The sequence below is a fragment of the Melospiza georgiana genome, chromosome 15, assembly GCF_028018845.1.
Source record: "Melospiza georgiana isolate bMelGeo1 chromosome 15, bMelGeo1.pri, whole genome shotgun sequence".
Lineage (NCBI taxonomy): Eukaryota > Metazoa > Chordata > Aves > Passeriformes > Passerellidae > Melospiza > Melospiza georgiana.
The window spans coordinates 13,859,217-13,882,631 of NC_080444.1; the positions used below are offsets into that span (position 1 = coordinate 13,859,217).

Here is a 23,415-nt window from a genome sequence, read left to right on the forward strand (position 1 = left end):
GAAAGTTCTGGCAGCAATCCCTTGTTAACAAGGTGTGAAGCTCTTGCACCCCTGGGGTTTTCTTCAATCTCAAATTTTTGTGTTCTCTGCTGAAACATGAGTTTCCCTCTCTTTTTGTTTGTGTGTGTGTGTGTCTCTGTATCTTTCTTTTGTTCTTTTCTTTCAGAAAGATGCAAGTGACTGTACTTGAGACTTTTTCATGCCAGCAGTTCCCTTTTGTGCAATCTTTACTTCTAAACAGTCACAGGTTTTTTCTCCTATTTCTCTGTTTTGTTTGGAGAGTTGGGTGTTCCCTGAGTTCCTGCCCTTATGTGAGAAAGACTGGAATTGCAGGATAGATCATTCTGTTATGAAATACATATCCCAGGCAATTTAAGAAACGTTACTTAAAATTCCTAATTGTTTATCTGCAGAGGAAGTATTGGAGAGAGGGGGAAGGGTATATATGGGAAATATATGTCCAATTGTGTCAGGAACCCACGTTTTGAAAAAGGAACCCACTTGCCGCGGCAGAATGTCCAAATATGGACAACACTGGACAAACCAGACCAATGAAGAGCTTTTTTTTTATTTTTTCAGCACATCAGTCTAAGGACATTGTTAGACAATGGAGACAGGATGTCAACAGCTCGCTGATCCACAAGGAATGTCAGGGAAGGTGGGGTAATACAGAATGACATAAAACCACCTCAGTCTAGATTTCAGCCAATCATACATAGAACAACACATATTGACAAGCATTCTATCCAATCTTATAAAACACACGTAATGGTAGTTAAAACAAAGACTGGTTCATAAGAGACAAAGAACAGAGCTCTATTCATGCTAACCTTCTAAAGATATACATTAAATAACCTTGTTGCCATCCTTAAGCCAATTCTACAGAGGCCTATTGTTGTTTGTCACGTATGCTCTACTGCTTGGGAAACTTTTCTGCTGTATTTGCAATGCTAACAAAACTTCAGTCTGAAGCCTATACTTTTTTAACCATTTCCTAAAAACCCTCTAACTTTATGGATTCCAACATTGGAGTGGAAAATTGCAGGGCTCTTTAAACATACTTTTTGACTGTTGTTGGTTGTTTTTTTTTTTTTTTTTTCCGCCAGTTCAATAAATGCAATTGTAGCTGGGCCAGTCTGTAGTTCTAACTCAGGCATGTATTCATCTGCACAGCACATGTGCAAGTAGATATTTATTCTTTATTTCTTTGTTTGATATGTTGCTTAATGAAATACTTAGGGTGTTGAGTAGTTTTAAATTTTTTTTTTCTAAAAAAAAAAAAAAAAGAAATAGCAAGGCAGCCAGTGAGAGCATGCTGGTGACAAACCCTTGAGTGCCAGGAGAGGCTCCTGCTGTGTGTGAGCCCTGTGTGGAAGCAGCAGCTCTGCTGTGGTACATGGCAGTGGCTCTGTGCTGCACTGAGAGCCTGGCTTCATTCTCAGCAATTTGTCAATCAGTGTCACTGCCCTGCCTCAGAGCCCTGGGCTGGTGCCTCTGCATGGCCCCAGCCTGTTCTGGAACTGTCAAAACTCACTCACAGGGGCCTCACCTTCCACTCAAGCAACACTCTGGTTCATTGACATGTGTTTCATTCCGTGTTTGGGGTTTGAGTTTATTTCAGTTGAAGTATTACTCTGTAGAAAATGACTTGTGCCTGTGCCTACCATAACACTGTGTCATTTTTATTTGTATGCCCTTTCTTTGGCTTTAACTAAGCCCTGAAGGCTTTGGAATTGAAGGATTAAAAAATAACAATAGCAAATAAAAAGCATGATTTTATTTTCAGTGTTGCTAGGTACCTCATTCTATGTAGCTCATTTATTATTAGATAGCTGTAGGCATACCAGCAGCTCACCGAAGGAATGAACAGAAAATATGGAAACAGTGATTATCCTCTAAAATCCAAATTAAACAGGCTATTGTCATTATTGCTTTTATGTCATTTCTCTAAATTCTTTAGGTACCATCATATCCCCGACTACTTTTATTTGCTCCAGTTCTGTAGTTAACAGCTTTAATGAGAAGATGAGGATTGAAATGTAATTTGAATGTTCCCCTTGAAACTCGTGTGCATCCAGTGAGTGAGAAAACACTGTGTGTAGAACATACTCTTCACTGCAGGGCTTTGCACCCACAGGAGCACCTGATCCAGCCCCAGCTGAAGTCACTGGAAAGGCTCCAGTGAGTGCCAGCAGGCTTTGGATCAGGGTGTGTGAGATGAGGTCATGTGGAAAGATAAACAGGAGATACCACATTCCAGATGTAGCTGTGCCCATGTGCCCTAAATGGGGACAGCTGCTGGGAGCCCACTCTGCTGGGAGATGCTGTTTGCAGAATAAACGGCTGATGGCACAGCATCAGAAGGACTCAAAAGACACAAACTCTTGATTTACTTCTATTTTTCCATGTACAAACTGACCAGAGGCTAAAAGCATAATGCTTTTCTCTAAGCGGCTCTGAAACACCATTTAGATTTTTTTTTCCCTTCATCTCTCCTATTCTTTTTTGTCCTTTTCATTATACTAAGAGACTACCTCTTCCATCAGAGTTTGGAAACTTATAAAGAGAAAGGTTTCTCTGACTTCTCTTTCCCTGGCTGCCCTTTCTGTTCTTTGTTTTGGAGAAAGATTTGCCCCACCATAAGTGGGAGTTCTGAAGATTCTGGCTGAAACCAAAAAATTTTTTGGGCAGACTTTAGTTTGGTTTATTTTACTTAAATGGTTTAGTTTATTTAAAATGTTTGTTTTGGAGTTTAAAGTAGTTTATGCAACGGAAAATCCATATATGTGTGGGAAGCTGGACACGTGTAATTGTATCCCTGAAGTTTGGGAATACCAGAGTAAAAAGGAAATCTGTGCAGAATTTATCCAAAATTGGATTAGAATTCTTAATGTACTGCCTAGATACTAGAAATTAATTTGTTGAGTTCAAATATGAACTAATCACCTTACAATTTACCCATCTCAGAATAATTTCACTGTAGATGAAAGCTGGGAGTATTCTCTTGTAAATATATCCAGCACCCTCCATTTCTGAACCAAGCACAGTCCATAGCATGGTTTTTGCTTTCTGATATCTCTCATATGCTCATCACAGATTCCTGATGCAACACTGAAAAATCTTTCTGAAATCTTTCTTGCTGTTTTAATTGTGAATTCATATGTATTTGTAGTAAAGTTTTCAGCTTCCAATTCCACAGGCAAGCTGGAGATAGAGAGGAGGGAGGCTGCATTAGTGTTTCACCTTCAGCAGCAGCTAGAAAAGTGTGAGACACTCGAACTGCTGTTGCCTGTACTCTGCCTGTTCTGTGAATAAATAGGTTGTCAATCTAGCACTTTAAACAAGCACTTTCTTCTTTTTTAACCTTGCTTCTTGACATTTTCCATTAAGCATACTGTAATGGAAAAGATGAGGAGAATTTCTCTGCACACCAGGAATAGCAACCTGTCTGCTTAGCACCAAGGGCCCTTTGCTGAGCGGTGAGTGAGAGCTCCATCCCGCACGGGATTGCTTCTTGAGATGAGATGCTGATAGCCCTGCCCTGCGTGGCTCTGGGAGGATTCCCCAGGCTGAGTGTCGCTGCAGAATGCAGGCAGGCTCTGCCACAGCAGGGAGAGCTGGGGGTGCTGCCTGCAGGGAGCCTGGCCAGCAAAGGCCATCTGTCCAGCTGTGCCACTGAGCCTGGGCTCTCATGGCTCCTCAGGCAGGCACTTGGTCACCCTGTCCACTCTCCAAACCCCTTGGTGGCCACCAGGCCCGTGAGATATGTGGAAATCCTGTGTGTGCAGGTGTTCATCAGTAACAATCACTGCTCACATGCACTGGTAGGAAGATTTAAACAGATAGGCAGTGCAATTGCTAAATATAAGCCTTTTAAAGAAGAAAAATGTTATTACTACATCATAATGGAGCTCTGATTTCTGGTTGGTCTAACAGACTAGAATGCTATATGGATACTAGCTTGAAGACAGGCAAAACCTGAAATCCATAGATGCACACAGGCATGTACAGAGACATAACCATGCAAAACACCTAATTAGTTGTCCATTACTTAAAGCTGTTTCAAAGCTAATTCATCATTAACTAAATAGATCTTTTAAGGAAGACATTATTGTCCAAGCACTTAGATCTTATTGTAGTGTACTGCTGCTCCCTCCCTTCCTTCTGATATTTATGCTCCTCAAACCCTTTGGAAGGCTGCAGTTAAATGAGCTCTGTGGAGGTAGCATCGTGTTTCCTAGCAACACCATGTCCGTGGCACTGGTGCTGCCTTCCCTCTCTTCTCCAAACGCAAAGTCATGTCCATTAATCCCCAGCTGCACTTAAAACTTTTCAGGGATTTTGCTAGCTCCCCACTGTTCATGTTTTCATTTTGCTCAGATGCTGCAAGGCAAACTGCTTCAGTGATTTAATTCTTGTCGGTGCCTCAGTAGAAAACCAACCACATGGGTATATTCACAATTACTGTTTGGTTTTCACTTAAAACAAATAATTTGTCCTACACTGTGATGCCTCCTCCTTTCAAACATTATCATATTGGTCATTCAAACAACCTGACAAATGGAAGAGATAAACGAAATGTCTTGAAAATCTATTACCTGTGCTGCAAAAGTAACTGGTTTTTTTTAAGCTAAGATATGTAGTGGCAAAATAATCCTAAATCTAAGTGAAAGAGACTTTTTTTTTTTTTAATACACAACAACTTGTAGGACTTATTTCTGTCAGCCAACAGCTTTCTGTGTAACATGAACTGAATAGTCTCTGACCTCTCATGATACCAGCTGTGAGTTCCAGGGGCATCACTTTGTTGTATAGGAAGCTGCTGCAGCATTGTGAGAATGAGTCTGGGGTCAGAGAAATTGCTCTCTGACTTCACCTGGCTACAGCCAAGGCAGCTGGGAGGGGCAGGAGGAGACAAACTCAGAGCTGTGGCTTTCGGAACAGGTTTGTAAAAGGAAAAACCTATTGTCAGGCAGCACAGCCTTCTCCTCCTGCTCAAAGAGGTGCTCTGAGAGGTTGGCCTCAAATCTTCTGTCACCCCACAGACAAAAAATAGCTGTGCTTGTGCGGATTGGGTATTGATGGATCTGGTTGTATATACCAAGGCTGCAGTTTGGTTTTCTTACCTTTTTCCATAATGAATATTCAGTAAGATACTCTAATGTCTCCTGGGACTCATTTACTTCCCGGAGAAAGGAGTTGAGGTATTCTATCACCTATGGACATTTGTTAGAACATGTAAGTAGCTTAGCTAATTAATATTTTTGTTCCTAATTTGGCTCTTGCTATACAATAAGTCATGTCATATTCATAGTCCATTCAAAACACTCATCTTTGAGGGGATATCTCTTCTAATATGTTTTTTTCAGAAAGTGTAAGATGTGACACCAAAATATAAGTAAACTTAGTGTTAAATAAGTAGGTATTCTAAAATTACCATCAATGAAGGAAGATATTAATTCATTTATTTAAATAGATAAAAGTATTTATTTAAACTTTGTGTTTAGACACAAAGTTTAAATAAATTATTCTGGAGAATAATGCGATACTCACTACAAAAAGTCCTCTGAGCATGGACGAGCTTGTTGAAGAAGATGTGTACGCACATACAGAGGGAAAAATAAGAGACAGATCTGTCAGCAGGCTGTCATTTCTATCAGCTCAAGGTCTGGACCTTCAGAGGGTTCTTCAGACAGGTGTTACAGGAGTAGGGCTCCTGAGCTAGATCCCCATTGCTGCAGGGTGTCCCTTCGTTAACCGAGCGCTCCCGGCGGTGGCAGGACCGAGCCTTTTTGTCTGCACAGTAGCACGGCCTGAGCGCAGCGGGGAGGGGGTGCCCGGGGCTCACCGTGTCCGTTTGTCCTCGCAGATGGCTGTCCGGACCTGTGCAACGGCAACGGGAGGTGCACGCTGGGCCAGAACAGCTGGCAGTGCGTCTGCCAGAGCGGCTGGAGGGGCCCGGGCTGCAGCGTGGCCATGGAGACGGCCTGCGCCGACAGCAAGGACAACGAGGGAGGTGAGCGGGGCTCGTCAGTGCCGGCGGGCGGAGGGCCTCGGGAGGCACTGTCCTGCCATGTCCCGCCATGTCCCGCACTGCTGGCACGGGTCACATCGCTCTCCAGCACGGACAGCGAGCTGCGGCCGGGCGGGACCCGCAGGGAGCCCGGCTCGGTGCCAGGCCAGCCCGGCTGGGAGCGCGGCCCGAGCGGAGCTGCGGCTGCTGCTGCTTCTGAGGCAGCGGCACGGAGCGCCCTGTGCCCCCCGGAGCGGCCACAGAGCCACCGTGCTGGCCTTGTCCCCTGCTTGCTGGGCACAGCCCTGCCAGGCTGTCCCACAGCCCCTGCCAGGCTGTCCCTCGGTGTCCCACAGCCCCTGCCAGGCTGTCCCTTGGTGTCCCACAGCCCTGCCAGACTGTCCCTGCTGGGCACAGCCCTGCCAGGCTGTCCCTTGGTGTCACACTGCACAGTCCCCATTCCAGACTGTCCCTGCTGTGCACAGCCCTGCCAGGCTGTCCCTTGCTGTCCCTCGCCCCTACCAGGCTGTCCCTTGGTGTCCCACAGCCCATGCCAAGCTGTCCCTTAGCTTCTGCCAGTCTGTCCCTTGGTGTCCCACAGCCCATGCCAAGCTGTCCCTTAGCTTCTGCCAGGCTGTCCCTGCTGTGCACAGCCCGTGCCAGGCTGTCCCTTGCTGTCACACTGCACAGTCCCCTTGCCAGGCTGTCCCTTGCTGTCACGCTGTACAGTCCCCGTGCCAGGCTCTGCAGGGCAGGGTGAGGTGTGCTCCATGTGTGTGTAGGGTAAGGGGCTGACATCCCTGCTCTGTTCTCCCTGCCCTGTGTCAGGCATATCACTATTAAATATAGGATGTGTCCTGTGTTTCCCTTCAAAGATGTTTTTTGGGTTTTGTTGAGCCTTCCGTGGTGGCCTGAAAACAGTTCTGAGATGTTTTACTTCTCAAAAAGATTGTTTAATTTGCTCCTTAATTTACAGGAACGTTCTTATTAACTTTCAATATAATGTCTTTAGAAAGTCACACAGATTCTTTTTCATATGCTTCTGCTATCTGCTATAAACCAAGCATCAGACACAGCTTTTTTTCCTTGAGACTCCTTCCCTTTCCTTTGGCCAATAATTAATCTAAAGAAAACATCCGCCGTTTGCTGATTAATAAATATTTTATAAATCTATTTCCTAAAACTGCAAAGCAACATTGGGCTGTATCAAGGGTAGAATTGTCATTAGGCTCAGTATTTTAATTTAAGTAAGTCCCAAACTGAGGAACAGGTGTATTTGGTTTTGATTACATGATATTAACAACAGCTGAATGTCATCAACTTGTTTTAATTTGTAAATCCTCTGTTAGTTCCTTGGTTTCACATGCTCAGTGCTTACAAAAGTATTTTAGAAGTTCAAAAGCTATTTCAGTTTCAGAGAACTAGAACTTGCTTTATAGCTGTTACTGAATTATAGAAAGCAGAATCTAACTGCCAGAGTACAATAATTGGCTTTTAAGTATACAACAAAACCCACTAAACTTGTGTTAATATTCAGTGTAAGAAACTAAAAGGTGAAATGCTTAGGTTTGCAGTTTTTACATGCTTTGAAGATTATAAAGGGAAATTTGAAAACAGATGTATTATTAGAATTTCCTCAAAGAAAGGAAAAAGGTTGGAAATGTTATTAGAAAAATTGTAATAAGAGGTTTATTTGTCTACCCAGGACATTATTTTGCACTTGTAAAACAGACAGGAAAGCAGGGGAAAAAATGACCAGTGACAATATTCTGCTGCTCATCCTGATGAAAAACTGTAAAATTGTAAAACTTATTCAAGGAGAGTAAACAGGAACTCATCAGAGGCAAAGAATACAGACAGAATTGCCATACAACAGATACATCATATTATGAATTAATAATTAATGCAGAATTGTATATTCCATTATCATGTGAGTTGCATGGATTTTGGTTTACCATAGTAAAGCACCTGAAAGAAAATTAGTTGGTCTAGCTGAAGGCTGGAAAGGCTTAGGGGAGAACTCTCCAGATGTTCTCAGTGTTTGCATTTTAAGTAATTTTTTTCTGGATTCTAGAGAGGTTACTGGTCACTGGTTCTTGTGAGTGTAAATAATTTGAAAATTTAAGCTTGATCCAAGATCCAAACAACCTGAGAAGTCCCTTTGACCCCCACGTTTTCACGTGGGGTTTAGGTGGAAATTAGTCTCAGCAATTTAATTCAATGATCATTCCTGCTCTTAGAGTCTCATCCTTACTAATTCCCATAGAATGTTTGTATAAGGGAGCTCAACACTTGTTCAGCTGCTGCTTCTCCTCAAGCTTTCCAGGCATTTCTGAAGAGCCAGAGGCACTTTGAGCTCTGCTGTGTTTCCTGCATGCTGCTCCCCTCAGGCTGTGCCACTGCAGCGCTCTCAGTCTCTCCCACGCCTTGGTGGTTTGTGCTGCTGCAGTTTGCTCCATCATATATTGGGGTTCACATTCCTCTGAGATGTCCTGGAATTCTGTCTCATGTGTGCTGTGAGGACAGAGGCATTTTCCTGACTACCAGTTTGTCAAATTCACAAGAACTACAACAAAACTCAAAGACAAATATAATATTATACTAATAAACACTTAATAATAAATACTTAATGATTAATAAATCTCAGAATGCAGCCCTGCCTTTGCCTGAGATGCACTGCCCTGTACGTGTCTGGTTCTGCACACCTGGCCAGGAGTCTGTGCTCTGGGCTCTGTGTTCAGAGGGGGGTTTGCAGGAATGGAGAGGCTGGAAGGGCTCTGTGTGTTCTGTGCTTCAAGCTGCACCTTGATCTAATTGTGACTCTCTATTTAAAGGAACAGATAAAATTAAGTTTTTTCATTAGACAAAGCTGAAAAGTGTACTATGGGAATCAATAGTAAGGATCCAGCTAGTTACCAGAATGCCAAGTTTCACATAAAATGCAAGTTTATTGGAAGTTAAAGAAATTGCCTCTTCTCCCAGTCACTCTTTTCATTTGAAACTCAGCTGAGTTTATTTGCAGCAAAGTGTTGAACTCATTTGCTGCTCCATTACCAACATTGCTCTGTTAACATAAGCAAGCAGTTCTGGGGTAGTACAGAACACACAAGCTGTTCTTTTGGAAGGCAGTAGGGTAGCTAAAAATACTTTTTTTTCCTCTCTTTTTCCTAAATGAGTTCTTTTCTGGACAGTTGAGCCTCTTTCCTTTCTGTCCATCTCTGCACATTGTTAAAATACAATTCCTTCAGCATGTCACTGAAAGGGAACTATCATTTCCTATCTTCTGTGGCAGCAGATTTAACATATTTTGGAGCTTTTTCCCTGTTCAGCCATTCTTATTGCAATTGTATCTCACAATCAGATTCAAATGCCTTGGGCCAAGTCTTCATTTTATGGATGTCAAGGAGAGCACTGCCACTGACTCCAGAAGGTTTCCCATTTGTCCTGCTTTGTCTTATTATCTGCCACAATGCAAACTCCATACCATAGTTCAAAAAGAGAAAAATGAAAGATTATACTTAATATTTTCTTTCCATTTTAGATTAATGTCCTTTCGTTGGTTTATTCCTAGAAGAGGCAGATGAGTCCCCCCCTCTCTTTTAGACTTACAAATCTTCATTTTAAATGAGATGTCAGTGTGGATTAGTGGCATGAATAAAATGTGATTCCAGAGCAGCGAGAGGAGAGAGGCTCCAAAGCTGCTTTCTCCTCCTAGGGCTGTGCAGGGTGAATGATCTGAGGTAACACTGGGAAATTCACCTGCTTTTGCCCTTGCCATCACATGGCAAATCAAGATATGGCTTATCTAGGTCTGGAAGTGCCCAAGGCCAGTTTGGAAGGGCTTAGAGCAACCTGGGACAGTGGAAGGTGTCCCTGCCCCAGGCAGGGCTGGCACTGGATCAGCTTTAAGGTCCCTTCCAACCCAAACCAGCCTGTGGTTCTGTGATTCATAATGAACATGTTTAGGGTTACCATGGTGCACAGGCTACTTTGCTGAAAAAACTTGAAAGCCTCTTATTTATCTTTTTGGGGGGTTTTACTGGTTGGGTTTGGTTTTGCTTTTGCTTTTTTTTTTTTTTTTTTTTTTTTTCCATTTCTCTGTAAGGACAAAGCCTAACTGAAAAGTGAGGGGATTCTGGCATAGCCTCACTTTTAACATCTCTCAAAATTGGAAAGTGCTTCTGTTTTCCAAACCATGTTTGGATTACATAATTTGCTCACTGTGGCTGCTTCTAAAGCTAATTTCTTCCCTTAATCAGTCCCTCAGTAATCTAATCATTATTAAGCATCTTTTGGAGGGATTAGAAATAGCTTTATTTTAAGACCTGTAATTGTGGTTACAATATATAATCCCCCTAATAGACACGTATAACCTATTTAATTCACCATGGCTTTATTTTAGGAAATTAGGCATTACTGATGGTATTTTGAGGAATGGGAGAGGATATGCTACTTTTTACATTCCTATTTCTTTTGGCATATTGCGCAAGGAAATCACTACTGTGGCTTTTTATACCCATCATTTTGAAATAACTATTTTATAATAACTTGCTTGTTCCTAAATAGAAAAATGTTTTTAGTCTCCCTAAATTACTTCAGTTTAACTAAATTTCACCTTAGACTTTGCAGCACTTCCAGCTGCATGAGACAATGGGATACACAGCAAAACTCAGATGTCTTTCCTAAATTATAGTTTCACTAAATGTTGGATGTAGTTGATATCCATCACATTTAGGAATGTTTGTCCTGAATGTCTTGAGATAATTTGGGAAAGAGATTTAAGAATCCTGTCCTCTGCAGAGGCAGCTTTGGCACAAGCCCATATTGCCCACTGGGGCTGCTCCTTCTAGGCTTTTCTCCTCCTTCTTTCTCTCTTCTCCCCCTTTTGCATCTGTTCAAATTTACTCATTTTTGTAGTTTTTATTGGCAAGAGAGTTAAATTATGTAGTCTCAGAGAAAGAAAAACAGGAAATAAGCAAAGTTTTGCTAAATTTGTTTAGTATTTGATCAGGATGAAGAGGGCAGGTGCAGGCAGGTTAAAAAGAAATAAATTTTTAAAAAAGCTTAAATGCAATCACCGCTTCTATCACTTCCCAGATCACATTTCTCCTCACAATGTAATTATCTGGACTAAAATTGGTAGGAGAAGGAAAGGAAGCAACCCCTAGCAGTATAGAATACTAAGCCAAACAGAAATGAGGAATTTCTTATTTGTTATGCAAAGTAGCACATTCTTTTTAAAATACATTTTAATTTCTTTTCCGCTTGGCTTTCCAAAGAGAGATGTGCATCTCTCAGAAGGCACATTTTGCCCTTCAATTTGCTACTCTATATCTTTAACCCCACCAGGAAGTACAGTTGGTGGTAATTCTGTTTGGCACAATACATTAAAAATAATGAATTAGAGAAAGCCAACTAGCTGCTCCAGCATGAAATCTCTTCAATTCACAAGAAAAATGCATTTCTAGTGAAGTTCACTGTCAGGACAGTGCACTTGACTGATTGAAAGGCTGTTTATTTGAGTTGTCTTAGAAAACTCATCTCTGAAATTAGACAGAAGGAAAATAGAAAGAAAAGAGAAGTGTCTTCCTGCAATAAACATTTAGAAAAAAATTGCTTTTAGAAAATTACAAATCCTGTGACTTGATACTGCATCAGGCTCGTGACATTTAAGATAATACAAGTATTTCACAGCACAAAAGCAAATCATGTAATTTAGCTTGCCTCAACAAGCATTGCCTCAGCAGGGGTCTCTAATTCAGCACAGACAAAAGATTTTATGAAGTTCTCAATATAAATACCCAGAATACTCTTGGCACAGAAAATACCTTTCCCAGAGCCTGTGCAATAGTCAGTTGTGGAACATTAAATGCAATCAGGAGCTGAAATCTGTAGTGGATGGGGGCCAGAGTGAGTCACGTAGGCTCAGGTATAAAATCTGTATCAAAAGTAGGCACTCAAATTTTGACAAGAGCTAATGAGTGTGCTTGTATGTGATTGTGTTACAGCTCCATGTCAGCCTCTGCTCACCTTCACACTTATCCCTGTCCCCCTTGGGATGTGGTCTGCAGTGCCTCACTGCAGGGAACACAAGGAGCTCAGAGCCTGCAAATTCCATGGTTTGGAAAGGCTCCAGCACCCCTGTAGGTGTCCATGTACACTGGAGCTGGGCAAACATTGTTTTTCAAGGTTCATTTTTTTTAGTGCAGCCCTTTGGGTCAGCCTGGCTGTGAGCAAGGAGTGGTTTGGACTTAGGACATCGGTTCTCCAGAGGTTCTGAGGGACCCCCAGGCTGGAGCTCCCCCTGCAGTGGGTTCCTGCAGTGCTGCTCTCAGGAATGAGGCTTTTCCTCATGCCAGAACTCAGCAGCACAGGCATCCCGAGTGGGCCAGGGAAGTGGGGTGGGTGCTTCACCACTCATCCTCCAGGGTACTTTAAAACATCATTGGGAAAATTTCGGGGTATTCAAAGGCACAGCCAATCTCCAGGTTCATTCTACCTTAGCACAGTTTGGGATTTACAATCCAGCTTGTCTTGAAAGGCAGTTTGGGTTACAAAAATACTCTGTTATGCTCACAGTTAGATACAAAAGCCAGTGTTATAATCAATGTCCTGATGGTTTACAGGGAGTCTTTACAGGGCTGGAGCAGGAATAGAAGCATTCCCTTTCTTGTGAGCACCAGAAACTTCTGAGGAATTATTTTGAATGATACATGCCAATATAGATAACAGTAATTAGATCAAGCTACAAAAGTGTGAAAAATTGGGTTAAATATTAGATAAACTTCCTGGTAATAAGATATCCTGGGCTGTGGCATAGCCTGCCTGTGGAAGCAGTTTTGCATGCAGTTTTGGAGCTCAATTAATATATTTCTGTGTTGGCAGAGAAGGCCTACTCTTTTGATAATCTGATAGAGAATCTCTAATTCTTTCACCTTGGGTATATTAATACTGCACATAATTAAAATCGGTTCATGATAAATTAACTAATTTGCCCTTAGAGTGATCAAAGACCCTTTTGCCCTCAGGGTTTGTAGTAGCTGCTGTTCCCCCCCGCTCCCCACCTCCATTTTAATCATCAGTCTGAAATGTTTATTGGAAAAAGAAAAATTTCCAGGAATTAGGCTCTGAAAGTCCCCAGCTCCTGCAGCTAGTGCAGTGTAAGGATGCCCTCTGCTGAGCGTGGGCTCAGGAGTTTTGGGTTGGAAGCAGAATTGTCCCTTGCTGGGTACAGAAAGCATTGGCTGAGCAAGCTGGATGTCAGGTCAAGGTTCACTCATTCTGGTGTGCATAGTGAATTGAACCTAAAGCACAACCTGCAGGTGTTGGAGGAATTGTGGAAACTGTAGATAATTTACTCATTGGGATTTAGAAACCCCAATAGCTCAAGCATCAGCTCTCTGCAGGAATATGTAGCACCTTTCTACTTCTACAGTCCAGTAACCTGGACATGGTGAGAAATATATTCAGTGATGCTGGAACACTGGTGCTGACAGGTTCTAAACACATTAGAACAGTAATGTGCTAAAAAATATCACTGTTCCTCCTCAGAGCTTTCTTAGTCCTTCTAATGATGGTCAAGAGGAATACAATACTAAGGCAGTCATAAATATGACATGCATGAGTAGGTTAATCTACTTTCAAGTATTTCTTTGAAGTTTTCTCTGTGCTGCATAGTGAATTCTGCCAAAAAGCTTGTGGAACAGTTCAGAGAAAGTAGAGAATTGTGTGGATCCATTAACTAAGTGAACTCTTCAAGAGGGATACCATGTCACTTGCTTCATTTCTGAAAAGATTTGAGAATTCAGAAAAACCACGAACAGCAATGGAGAGCTAATCCTGTGCTGCCAGTTTAAATCAGATCAAAATTTCCTATTTCTTTCACCTCAGTTAAGGCCAAGTCAGGACTTGTGTTGGTCTCAAATTGTTGGAGGAGTTTCAGCACCATCTCAGCTCCCTCTCCAGCCTCCTCCCTTTAGCATGCAGAGTATCAGAGAGGTCACTGCCCACTTGAAACTCAGCTCTGTGTGCCATGAAAAGCAGCAATATTTTGGTGAGGCAAGTGGTGAGGGTTTGTCATTGAATTAACCATATAAATAATTCAGCATACCTGAGGAAATTTGGAGGATGACAAGCTCAGAAATATATATTAAAACCCACAGTACTGAATTCTAATTAAAATTTATGTTAATAGCAGAATTTTCTTTTACAGAAGGTACTTTTTTTCCTAGCTCTGGTTTTAATCAGCTGAGTCTAATGCAAATTAATGATTCTGTAACAATTTACTTCATATATAATGGTACAATTTGGCTGGTAAAATGGGCTGAGAGAAACCTCATGAAGTGCAAGGTCCTGCACCTGAGGAAGAACCCCAGGCACAAATGTCACTTGTGTCACGTTGTCCAGTGACTGAGCAGTGGAGCAGGGTGCCCAGTGAGGCTGTGGAGTTTCCATCCTAGAAGACATTTCAAAAGCTGTGTGGGCAACCTGGGCATCCAGTATCTGGTAGCCTTGCTTGAGCAGGGGCAGAGCTGATCACCTCCAGAGGTCCTTGCCAATCTCAGCCATTCTGAAATAATAGTCCAGATAGCAAATTAGGCAAACGTGGCCTAAAAGCAGATATATTCTGACAGTAACCACTACTCTTTGGTGCATGGAGGCAGAGATTTTGGAGCAGCAGAGTCAATAAGAGCAGCAGCTGTGGATGTGAGCAGCACAGGGGTGTGTAAGCCCTTGATACCCAGCAGCACTGCCCAGGGCCTGGCTGTGTGTGCTGAGCAGACCCAGAGCTCACTCTGCTGTTGCAACAAGCTGGATCAGCTAGTTCACATGAGGTGAAAATATCCTAAATCTTGAAGCTTGCCATCTGAGGATAAATTACTACAGGGAAATAGAACCATATAAGTAATAATGTTAGAAAAAGTAAATTGTGTTATGCTCTATGCCTGTCTTTTCTAAATATTGTTTTAAGATGCATCTGAGAGCATCTGAGTCTGACTTCACAGAACTGCAGCAAAACCTTCTTACATGGAAGGAATCACAGGCAGGTTTTTCCCTGCTGTTGAGTGGAGATGTTTGCAGCCTCCCAGGTCCTGAACTGGCAATTCAGAGCAGTTTGATTGCCTGCTTGATTGTTTGTGAGATAACGGTGAGATTGGCAGTGGCAGGGTAATTTACTGAAGATTGCAGTGTCAGACAATATCCAAGGGGGCTCGTGAGCATAAAGATGTGATTCACATGACTGACAGGAGCCTGAGGGATTGATATGCCCATTCCAAGTTCAGGGTGTCATCACAAGTGTTTGGCTACAGCATCCCATAATCAGCTGCATGATGAGGTCATTACAGGCAGAACTTCTGCTCACCTCTAATAACAGCTATGCCAAAATATGATGCAGCTCAATAGGTAAATGTAAATTTGTCAGAGGGAGTAATTTATATCCTGTGGTTTGCCTCTGTTATTTCTAGTGTGTTGATAGGGTTTCCTTGCTTGGTGGTCATCTGAGAACCGGGTGGACTTAACAGTGGGCAAAGCTCAGTTCAGAGTTGTAGAGGTCTCACAGAATGGGGGAGAAGCTGAGGAATTCTCAGAAATAGGAAAACTGCCTTGAGTTATACCCTGAAGCTAATGATGTCCTCAGAATGATTATATCAAGTGGGGAGAAAATTAGATGTAACAAAACAGAAAGATCCTGCAGCCTTGTTGGAGAGAATTTTAAGATGAATGGAGCTCTTAATGTGAAGAGGCGAGTGACCTTAAAGCAACATATAGCTCTCACAACAAGGTAGTTTGTCTGACTTAAATCTCCTTAGAGGCCTGAATGAAACATTGTCAGCATAACTTGGCAATTTTGTTTTTAAATCACGTCAGGCACAGTCATTTCAGGCACACAAAATGGGTTGGATATAAAAGGCTAATTGTAAAATAAGAGTTTTTTGTAGTTTTAGATTGTTTTTTGTCCTTTAGGTTGTTGTTTTTCCAGTTATCTCTGTGCTGGTCTGTTGTGCACTTGAAAATCCTGAAAATGCATGAATCATGATCTTAACCTGAGGTACTTTTGTCTGCTTCCATACTGGAATGCTCTCTCTTTTGTATGATTTTCAATGTATATCCAGGCCATATTTGCATTCAAAAATCAGATTGATACACCTTGGGAAGTGTTACAGACATAAGTAGGTAGCAGATTGAACTCCTGATTCTTGACAGAGTAGGTGAACAAATGTTTGTAGATTGTTAGAGATGATAATATTTCAAAGCAAATGGTTAATAATTTCTAAATTATAGTAGAACTCCATTGAGAGAACATATTTCAGTTAAATAATAATACCAAATGAAGAGATGATGATAGAATTGTTACTGCATGTGCTAAAAATTGTTATTTATCTAAATATACAGATTGATCTCTCCCTTGACTCCCTTTTAATTTCTGGTGTTAAAATTCTCTTTTTTTCTTAAAAATGCATCTTAAAAAATATTAATGATAGATAACAATCTGTAATATGATGACTGAACCCACCAATTTTGTGACTGCTATTCCTTGTCCAAGCATGCACACAAGCTGTGAGCCAGGTATCCATGGGAGGTGGGAGCTCCAGCAGCCCTTCCCTGGGAACTGCCAAAATGGCTACAGTGTCATTTGTGTTTTACTTTGATAATGATGGCTTTGTCATCTCCATCTCCTCTCAGCTCCTCAAATGGAACAAGTAAAATCAAACAGCATAATTCTCAAGACAGGGAAAAAAAAAAATCAGCCAAACAAGCAAATAACTTAAACAGAAATCCTTTATTGTTTCCACTTCCTTTTGCCTAATTTCAGTCCTTGACAGATTTATTGAGATTCATCCTCATCTAACCCTGATTTACATTAACTGTAGTGGTTTTTAAGGAATGTGCTCAAAGCCTCATCCTCATGGCACTGTTGGCTGATTTACCAGTTTTGGGACATGGGGATGCTATGAAGACTGAACTTTAACCGTTTTTCCCAGTGCCTTAAGATTCCCATGGGTATTACTGCTCCACAGCTCCGTGCTGGATCTCAGTGGTGCCTGTTACCTTTCAGATGGCCTGGTGGACTGCCTGGACCCTGACTGCTGCCTGCAGGCCACCTGCCAGAACAGCCTGCTGTGCCGGGGCTCGCGGGACCCGCTGGACATCATCCAGCAGAGCCACGGCGCCGCGCCCGCCGTCCGCTCCTTCTACGACCGCATCAAGCTGCTCGTGGGGAAGGACAGCACCCACATCATCCCTGGGGAGAACCCCTTCAACAGCAGGTGAGAAAGCCCCTCCAACTGCAGGTGAGATTTCCCCTCCAACAGCAGGTGAGAAATCCCCTTCAACTGCAGGTGAGAAATCCCCTTCAACTGCAGGGAGCAGCTGGGAACGTGACACGTGTCGTGGTTTGAATGGACAGGTGTCTGCTGAGGAAGGCAGGAGCCTCCCCTGAAATGGAAAATTCAAACCCCTTCCCTCTCAATTGTTATAAATTTGAAATTAAAAGGCTCTCAGGCAAAGATATAGGAATAGGAATAACAGTTCTTTACTAGGAAAACTAAAAATACAGATGTAATAGTACAAACAACAAAAAAAGTACTTCCAGAGTGAGAGCAGGAGCTGCCCCCCTGTGTGTCAGGGGGTGTCCCAGCCCCATCCCACGGGGGCTCAGCCCTCCTGCAGTGCCAGCTGTGGCTCTGCTGCAGCAGGGATCCTGCACAAGGCGGGAGTTTTCCTCTGCAGCTCCAGGGCTGCTGCAGATGGGCCTGGGCTCCCTCTGGCCATGCAGGGCAGCAGAAAGCTGCTCCTCTGGCAATGCAGGGGGCAAAGGCTGCTGTGCTGTGCCAGGCTCAGATTGGATCCAGGCAGGAATGCTTGGCTCCTCCCCTGGGCGGAGCATCTCCCCATGGGATGCTGGGATTGGATCAGCCCTGCAGGGACACTCAGTGGCCATGGACAGCAGAGATCTCCTGGAGGGAGGGTTGGCTGGGGGAGAGAGAAAGGAAACTGCCCCATGAACAGGAGATAACTGCCCCACCTCTAACAGATGGCAATAGAATACACACCCCCATTTTCAACCTAAGACATACCAGATCTGTGCATTACATGGGAAAATTTGTGCCAGTGATTCTGTTTGTGGTTCACAGCTGCTTGCAGGTGCTTCATCTCAGGCATTGATCACACTGAGGCCACACTGGTGCAGTTTATGATGTGGCCTCTATTTTATAACAGTTTTATTAGCATTTCAGCAGTCTGGCAACACCCAGAAGAAGGTTTCTTCCACTGAGTAGGAGCTTCTGAGGTTTATATTTTATGAAGACTGCAGTCTAGAGGAAGGGAAAACACTAACTAGTTCCAGTTCATTTATAACGTAGTGCCATTAGCACAAATTTCAATAATGGAATAACATTTCAAATAATTTTAAAAATCCATTGATTTATGCAGTTTTATTATTTATTCCTTACATTAAACCATTTTACTTGTAGCATTGATCCACTTGACTGGGTTTTCTTTTTCTTCTTGTTTTTTTATTTTTCTATGTGTGTTTTCTAAGACTATTAATTATATATTTGCAATGAATCTAAAAGCCAGCACATCATTAATTAATATTTGATGCCATTGTATGCTTACAAGAAGATTGGTATTTATCAATATTATATAAATAGGTCTCCATGGAAAGATGCTAAGAAATTGATGAGTATATTATTTATGTTCATATCACCAAAGTTAAAACTGAAGAAAGAGCTTCATTTAAGATAACACCCAAAGGATTGCACTTCATTACAGGAATTTTTCTCAGTCAGGATCCCATTACAGGCTTAGTGGGTGATGTAGAGCATGTCCCTAAATATTTGTCTGTGAAAAGAGGATCATAATGTTTCTGGATATACCAGGCAGGTCCCCATTGTACTCACCCCTGTGCTCTGCACAATCATTTCCATATTCCATCAGGAAACTCCTGTTGGATCCTACTCTATGGAATATAGATTTTATGCTATTCTATAAAATACTCCATGCATACACATGTGGAGTTGTTAAAAAAAATAGAAAAAAAATTGTTCTACTTTCACCTTTTTTAAATCCTGGAAGTGTTTAAGGCCAGGTTGGACAGGGATTGGAGCAGCCTGATCTATTGGAAAATGACCCTGGCCATGGCAGGAGGTTGGAACAAAATGATCTTTAAAGTCCCTTCAAACCCATTCTATGGTTCTATGAATTAGTGCTCTAAACTAAACAGGAGCTGAGCAGTTCAGTCCTGAGGCTCCATTAAAAAAAAGAACTCTTTGGAAACTTTAGTTTTGGGGGTTTTTTTAATGTTCCTCATGGTAGGACTCTTAGTTCTGTTTTACTCATCTGAGCTACACTGCAGATTTTAACACATCTTTGCAAATGACCTATTAATGATGTTAAAATTGGCCTTCACCTCTAAGGTTTGAAGGTACTTCTGATAATTCTATGGCTCAGCTGCTATTTTTGGTACCAATTTTAGGCAAATCTAATGTATAGTGTCAAATTGTAAGTTTTAGAACTGATGGGTTTGTCTTTTAAAAGTGCCACAAAGTTGAAATCCCAACTTTTCCATATACTGAAGCTGCCATTGTCTCAAAAAGTAGCTCCTGTGTTTGTAAGCTGTTTACTGAGCTCAGTCTGTCATTCCATTGAAAGACATGAAAAAGTGAGACAAAATAATGGTTTGGGGTTTTTTTTCCAGTCTTAGCTTAAGAAAAAGGGTTATTTCCTACTATAAAGGAAAAAATAACATAAGTTATTGATTGCTAAAATAGGTAAATCTCAATTATTATTTTCTGTGCAGAAACAAGATTAAATGATGTTTCCAGGGGAAAAAAAAAAAGCTGTGTTTGTACACATTTAAATTCCTTGGTAAAATATATATATATATATATATATATATATATAATTCTTGTATCAGTTCAGTTTTTCTGTTACACTTTTAAAAGATTACCAAAGAAAGGTGATTGTATGTGTGACTATTAGTCAAAACATTGCCTCTTATAAGTCCGTATTTTAGCTACATTTTAGCTTATTCTAATATCTATTTTGTTCCTTATTTAAAACTTTAGAAATAAAAAGGAATATTATTGACCAAAATATTTTATTCAAATTATTTCCTAAAATACTAAAATTGAAGGTAGAAAAAATTAAGTCATGGGCATTATTAGTTTTCTTCTGCCATCTGACAATTTCTTTCTAAATCTACTTTCTGCACAGTTTCCCTAGAGAAGCTTAAGTGACTTTTTTTCCTGCATCTGTTTCTGTGTGTTTGTCACATAAAATAATTCAAGCAAAATGAATAATGCCAAGAGAATTATCTTGGTCCAATGTGTTCCCAAGCAGATTTTTCTCAACAGGTTTCAATTTCTATTAAATCCCATATTCTGTTACAAAATGTTGATTTAGCAAATTAAAAATTGACCTGACAGGTCAAGAAGCACTTGAAAGGCCTAAAAGAAAAGTAACAGAAATGGCTCGTTTTTATTAATTAGATTTTTTAAATGTAGTATTGAAGAAAATATTACACCCTGTTTGGAATAAAAAGATGAGGAAATAGCAGTTAAATAGCCAATATAATACAGTTAGAAATGTACCTTCCAGCCCCTGCACATCTCAGAGTGGGCAGAATAGAGCTGCAAACCATTCTTGGTAGCGCTGATGGAAGGAGCTACCTTCAGGTGCCAGGGGCCCATTGTCAGTGTCCAGCCCAGCCAAGCTCAGCCCAGGGTAGTCCCCTTGCCCAGCTCAGACGTGGCTGGCTCAGGGTGCTGTGCCTGGAGCCTGCTGAGCTCTGGGAGCAGCCCCAGTCCTGCTGGAAGGGCTCCTCATTCCCTTGTGTCAGCAGAGCAGAGCTGGAGGCTCGTGCTGGAGGCACAGGCTGGTGAATATATAAATCTTTTCACCCATGACTACAGCAAAGTGCAGTTTTACAATCCCTGAGATTATGGGTTAAGAGCAGTTCACTCTGCCTGTTTTCACCTTCTCCAGTTTTCACATTTCCAGTATAGCAATGGAAGCCATCACAAAGAGCTTTTCCTTTTCCATTGCCCTTTTACCAAACAGTTTCTCCCTCCCCAATCTGCCTCTCTCCGGGCTCAGGAGGATGGAAGGGAAAGGAGCCAGGGGCTGGGAACTCCTCTCCAGCTGGGAGCAGCAGCACTTTGTGCCTGCTGTGCACTTAGCAGCAGCAGAGCACTTGCCAAAGAAAAAATCTGACTGTGCCTCTTAGAGGAATAGCTCGTCTTCATCTCCCTTAGGTTAAACAAAGCTGCTTATCCTGCTGGCCAAAGAAATGCTTTGTCTTGCCTGTGTGTTAAGTTGGACTTTAAACCAAATCCTCCTTTTGGCAAAGTGCAAGCAAGGGTTCCAAACCAGGCTGGAGTGCAGTGTACAGGTATCAGTCATTCCCTGAGATGAGGGAATTTCAACCTTGATGTGGAGAATTGGTGATACAAAACAGAGATGTGGCATTGCTCCATGTTTGTCAAGTGTGTCAGGCACCCACAGGAGTGGTACTGTGCCCTGCAGGGAGGTTTTGGAGTTTCAGTGGCTGCAGGGGCACAGCTTTGGTCTGGCTGAATGGGAGGGACCTTTGTACCCTGCAAAGCCTTGTTAGACAATGAGGCAAACCCTTGTTAGGCAAGAAGAGCACTGACTGCCATTCTGTGTGCACTTCTCACTGCATAAACAAGCATTTTCTTGATTTAGGTGTATAGAGGGAGCTGGGCAATATTGTGGTCCCTCAGTATTTTAAAAACCTTTGGAGTAAACTGTATTTAGAATAAATGTGGTACAGGTGTTCCACTACTTCACTTATAAATGACATAACTTTCCTTTGTAATTAGCTTTACTACCTTTAATTCTCTTTCTTTTCCAGTCTTGTGTCTCTCATAAGAGGCCAAGTGGTGACTACAGATGGGACTCCCCTAGTTGGGGTCAACGTGTCGTTTGTCAAGTATCCAAAGTACGGCTACACCATCACTCGCCAGGATGGCACGTGAGTGTCCCTGCTCCCCTGAGCCCCTGGGTGCTCTGCAGTGTCTTTGCTGATTAACAGATGGTGTGATCTAATGGAACCATGTGGCACCAGGCATTGCCTTCCTCCCAGGGCAAAGAGCTATTAAGTAAACACAAAAGTAATTTTTCACACGGCGTTTTGAATACTAACTGCATGTAAATACAGACAGGCTGACTTTGATAATGACGTGTTAGCAGGCACACTCCTTTCAAATAAATTGCTCTGTATCTATGAAACATTTGTGGGCTACAGCAATATCCAGCTGAGACTGGATAGCTAAAGAAAGCTAAAGAAATAATTTATTTTAAAATGCAGAGCAGGCTAACACTTCTAGGAAAGAAAGAAAGCATCATTATAGAAAAGTATATTTTGTTAAAATTTCCCTTCTGTTTCTCTTTGCTTTTGAAGAGACACTCTCTTTTGAGTTTCTTCAGGGTAGAATGTAATCAAAAGATTCTAATTGAATATATTTAGACAATTTCCTGCTGTGCAAAAAAGTGCTTTCCCCCCTTGTATCAGCTTATTTGAAATGCACACAAATTCAGATAAACAAAAGTCATTGTGTCATGGTTTATCTGGTTTACTGGCTGTGGTAACTAAAACAGTTTATCTGACACAGGTATTGTAAACATTTGCCATTTTATCTTGGTCTTGCATAAAAACAATGGAATTTATATAATTAATACAAGTGAACTGAACTATAGGGAGTATTGAAGTTCCATACTTTCCAGAATATTAATCTGTTATAATAAAAGTAAAATATTGATTTCAGTAGTTTAAAATTGCAGTAAATGGTGAGCTGAACTATATTTAAATCTGCATAGATTATTGATGTCATTGAGTAATTTGTTATGTTGCCAGCATTTACATAAAACAAATGATACCTGTTTCTGTTGTCAGAACAACCTGGAAGCATTTCTCATTTAAGCCAGGTTTGAAATGCCTGCGCAACTCCACATTACTGCTGTGATTGTGTAGGGAGTTAGAATTTAGGAAATTAGGTTGAAACACCTAATTTCTCTCAAAAATGATAGATCAGTTATCTTGGGGACAGGAACTCTTACTTGTAGAACGCTTCTCATTACTGTTCTCTTACTGCCATGTGTCCCATTTTATGTTTGATGGACAGGATCTTTTAGGAAAGGGATAATTCAGTGTTCTGCTCAGAATGCACTTGGCTTCTCTGCTATTTCTATATAAAGGTTACTTGTAATAATAAATGTGGTGTTTTGTTGGTTGGGTATTTTTTAAATTATTTAATATTTAAGGATTTATAATTTTATCAGAATGAGCTTTGTCCGAGTGACTTCAAATCATTGCTTGTCTTGGCTGGTTTTCAGCAGTTTAGTTGCCAGAGGTTCACATCCCATTATTGATCATT

General features: G+C 41.6%; 1 protein-coding gene across 16 annotated transcripts in view; it reads left to right on the plus strand.

Moving 5' to 3' along the window:
- TENM2 (teneurin transmembrane protein 2) overlaps positions 1-23,415 on the plus strand; it is a 617,488-nt gene that overhangs the window by 556,639 nt on the left and 37,434 nt on the right. For all 16 annotated transcript variants that reach the window (XM_058034869.1, XM_058034857.1, XM_058034859.1 and 13 more), the window contains 3 exons: positions 5,870-6,016; positions 17,073-17,283; positions 21,894-22,013. In XM_058034869.1, coding sequence (XP_057890852.1) covers positions 5,870-6,016; positions 17,073-17,283; positions 21,894-22,013 — 478 coding nt within the window. The remainder of the gene's footprint in view (positions 1-5,869; positions 6,017-17,072; positions 17,284-21,893; positions 22,014-23,415) is intronic.